Below are 4,122 nucleotides of genomic sequence, written 5' to 3' on the forward strand. Positions count from 1 at the left end.
AAGACAGAAACCCATCACAATTGTCGGCACTGACAAACAAAGGTGGGAGGAAAACATATTTTTTATACCCATTAGTTTCTTTTCAATTTAGTACTATGAACATAGAATCTGTTTTTTTCATTCGTTCACTTTTTAAATAAAAAATTAATACCTACAGGATCTCTTAGCAGCATGCTTTATTCCACCCATGCTCATTGGTGCTGCCCCTGTCTGCACCCCTGGGCCCTATTCAGGAAAGCAAAGCCTGATGGGAGAAGCTGGGGTGTCCCCCGCAAGACAGGGGTTGGGGGTGGGGGAAGCAGTCAGCAGAGGCTGGAAAGACCTCGAGCCCCACCCCCACAGAGCATCAGGGCCAACCTGAGCCAAGGGAACGAGGCTGTGAGGGAGAGCATGCGCCACTTCAGTGAGCAGCTGAAACGCTATGAGAACCAGTCGGCCATCATGATGAGCATCAAGAAGGAGCTCTCCAGCCTGGGCCTCCAGCTGCTGCAGAAGGACGCAGCTCCTGCCGCCGCCCCCGCCACCGGCCCTGGTAGCAAGGCTCAGGTGAGGCCTTGGTTCTGAGTATGAGGCCAGAAGGTGGGTGGGCCTGGCAGCACAGTGTGGGAGGACCTCAGCCCTGAAGGCCAGCTGGGCGGGGTTTAGGGTGTAGGACCGGGCTGAGGGCCGGCACACTGGAGAGTCTGTGGCAAGGCGGGTGGCAGAGGGTGTCTGCTGTGCCGTGAGCACAATTAGCAAGGTGAGCTGGGGACAGACATGGGGATCCAGCCAAGGGGTCTGTCCCTGAGCAGGCATCTGGCAGTGTTGTCATTCACGTTTCCAAACTAGTGGGAACAAGGCCGTGGAGATGACCCTCCCCACCTGGCCCTGGGAGACCGAGTCTGCTGCAGCAAACCACTTCGAGCCTCCCCTGCTGTCACCGCACCCCTGCCTGGGTCAGGCCTGCTCGGGGGTAGATAGGCAATGCCTCGGGGACCCCTGCAGACGAATGCCACTTCCTCGAACCCAACCTGGTCGGGGGAGAACAGCAGTGAACCTCCAGACATTCCATGTTCAAAGTCAGACCACAAAGCGAGCAGAGGTTTTGTGACCAGGCAGAGCCACCCTGGACATGTAACACACCATGCAAAGTTGACAAAGGCCCTCTCCCGGGCAAATTGCAGGAAAGGCTCACCCTCTGGGCAGATAAATTAGATAAACTGTGCAAAGGCTCCTTCCTGTGATAGACACACACCAGGGTGTGTGGCTTGGCAAATGGAGTAAGACTAGGTTTCAGCCCCATGCGTGCCCGTCGGCTAGTCTCCCACGCGCAGGACACAACCTCACCACTGTCCATAGCAGCCTTGTTTTTGGGTGAGTGGGGGATGAAGGGAGCTGGCGTTGTAGGATCCCGCTCTGGACCTGACTTCCTCACAGACATGATCTCAGTTCATCCCATAACCACCTGCGAGGACCAATGATCATCGCCCATTTGGAAGATGACAAGACCTGGAGTGAGGTCATGTAGGGAGAGGGTGTGTGCGCTGGGACCGGAACCGGGGTGCTGTGCCTGCCAAGCCCGTGCTCGTTGTCTCCACCCGTCAGCCTCCTGTGCTGACATTGTGATGATGACACCATTTGCGTCTGCGACTGGGACCGCCTAGATGCCGCTAGTGCCTTGGCCCAGAGCTGGCTTCCTGCTCCTTCCTGTGCCAGGGCCACAGGCACGAATGAACCCTGTGGAGGTCTAGATACTGTACTTGCTGTATCTCCTGGAGATTCTGCCTAACAATGGTTGATGTCACAGGCCCTGTGTTCTTGTGCCAAGCCAGCATCAGAGGCATTTAAAAGGAAATGAAAGTAACAAAATTCACAATGTGTTAGAAACTGCACACCCTAAGGGCCATGCCCTGGTGACCAAACATCCCAGTTGGCCGGGGACTGGAGTGTTTCTCAGGATGTGGGAACTTCAGTGCTAAAACTGAGAAAGTTAGGGCACAGTGGAACGAGTTGGTCACCCTGCCCAGAGGCCTGAGAACCTCTCCTCTGCCCAGAAACAAATCTCAAGCAGTGAGAGAGACAGGGATGAGAAGCCAACCTGGTGGTCAGCTATCTCCCCAGGGAGCTGACCATTATAGTCAACCCCCTTTGGGGATTATGCAGGAGTTCAGAAATAGGACAGGAATCTGACCAATTAGCCTGGCCTTCGAGCCTGCAAGGGAGCTAGAGAGCTGAGTGGGGAAACTGAGGCACACCTCAGTCATGGATGTAGCCACTACGGAAGGAAAGCTGTGCCTTCAGGAGCACCTAGGACATAGGGTCTGGAGCAACAGGACCATGTCCAGCCCCCACTTGCTGAGCTTCCATGACCTCCCTCCCCACAACATCCTTTCTAACCAGCCCCCGGGTCTGAGACTTCCCTTCTCTCCCAGGACACCGCTGGAGGGAAAGGCAGAGACAGCAACAAATATGGCAGCGTGCAGAAGAGCTTTGTAGACAGGGCCCTCCCCAAACCTCCTAAGGAGAAGCTGCTGAAGGTGGAGAAGCTGAGGAAGGAGGGCGGCCAGGGCCGATTCCTCCAGCCCACAGCCAAGCCCCGAGCCCTGGCCCAGCAGCAGGCGGTGATCCGAGGCATCACCTACTACAAGGCGAGCAGGAAGGAGGTGACCGAGGCTGGTGAGTTGGAGGGGGATTAGAACTTTGGGGAGTGGGGACTTGCTGAGGGATGGCCACACCCTAAGGGTCCCCCACAGGGACCCAGGGTCTTCGCTATAATCAGTCAGCCGCAGATTTCAGCTCCACTGGTTGACTGCGGCACCCTTTGCTCATGCACACAGTGGGATAATTACCCCTCACGGAGTTATTGGGGCTGACGTGATATAATCAACACAACGAACTGCTCAGTTCCTTTCCAGTATTCACAGCCGTCTCCACCCTCGCTGGAGTTTTCCTCCTTTATTCGAAGAGGTCCACCATGTACCTGCCGTATCTCGCAGAGATTCTGCCTAACTCGGAGCTCACAGTCTTGTGGGAAAAACCATATCCATGACCAGGCAGTTGCCACAGGTGGGGCAGGACAATGTAGGGGCCGCTGCCAGGCCAGGGTGCTGGCAAGTGACATGGGGCCTTTGGGGGACCTCATGTTTCCATGCTGGCCTTGGGATAAATGGCCTCTCCAGTACCTCCCACTTCCTATCTCCCCAAAAGAGAGCTCACAGACACCTGTAATCTCTCACAGCCCCCTGCTGGGTCACAGGAAAGGGCAACAAAGTAATTAACCAAGAAACGAGACCACAGTTCCAGTAGTATCCAGATTTCTGGGCCATCCTCACTAGTGTGGCTCCTAATTCTTCCTCTGACGCCTCCCCAGATGCCTGCTTTCCTCCCATGTCCCTGAGAGATGTCCCAAGCCTGCTCAGCACCTTTCCTGGGTCCTGCTGACCACCTCCTCCTGTGAGGCCCTCTGCCCAGCCCATGTCCAAGGAGGCCGGGAAGTGGAACTGTGAGGGACTCGTCTCCTTTAAGAGCCCCCTCAATTCTTGGTCCCAGAGCTCAGGGGCCTCTTCTCTCACCCCTGGTGCCAGCTGCTGGCCCTGAGTCCCGCCAGCTCAGCCTGACTACAGCACAAAGCCTCTGACCCCTGGCTGGGACACTGCCCAAGAACAGCTGCAGGCATCTGACTGTGCCAGCAAGGCCTGTGGGAACAAGCCCCCTGCCCTGGCAAGCTGCGCCTGAGATCCACAACCCTGACCAGAGGGTGTGCCCTCATCCCTGAGAGCCCCCAGGAGCTGCCCCACAGCGGGGCCTGGCGAAATCTTTGTGCAAAGAGGAAACCCAGCAGGGAAAGTACAGGAAGAAATCAGGTCACTGTACTGGAGTCAAGGGGCCTCGGGCCACGCCATCACAGTAACAACAGCATTCCTCTGTCCCTGGCATCATAGTGTTCTGAGTACTTTCACACAGTATCACACCTGATCCGGGTGAAGAAACAAGCTCAGAGAGGTGAAGTGATTGGTTCCATGTTTCACGGAGAGTTGGTGGGACTGGAACCCAGGTCAGCAAGCTGCAAAGCCTGCCTTAGACCCCTTCACGGCTCGGTCACTTGAACTGAGGAGTCTTTGTCCCTTGCTGTGTGGCATTGAG

The 4,122-nt window shown here is 56.1% G+C and overlaps 1 protein-coding gene across 1 annotated transcript in view; it reads left to right on the forward strand.

Annotated features, from left to right (window-relative positions):
• OLFML2A (olfactomedin like 2A) overlaps positions 1-4,122 on the forward strand; it is a 28,222-nt gene that overhangs the window by 16,485 nt on the left and 7,615 nt on the right. The window contains exons 4-5 of the mRNA XM_006917954.3: positions 343-546; positions 2,412-2,655. Coding sequence (XP_006918016.1) covers positions 343-546; positions 2,412-2,655 — 448 coding nt within the window. The remainder of the gene's footprint in view (positions 1-342; positions 547-2,411; positions 2,656-4,122) is intronic.

The sequence above is a fragment of the Pteropus alecto genome, unplaced genomic scaffold, assembly GCF_000325575.1.
Source record: "Pteropus alecto unplaced genomic scaffold, ASM32557v1 scaffold67, whole genome shotgun sequence".
NCBI lineage: Eukaryota > Metazoa > Chordata > Mammalia > Chiroptera > Pteropodidae > Pteropus > Pteropus alecto.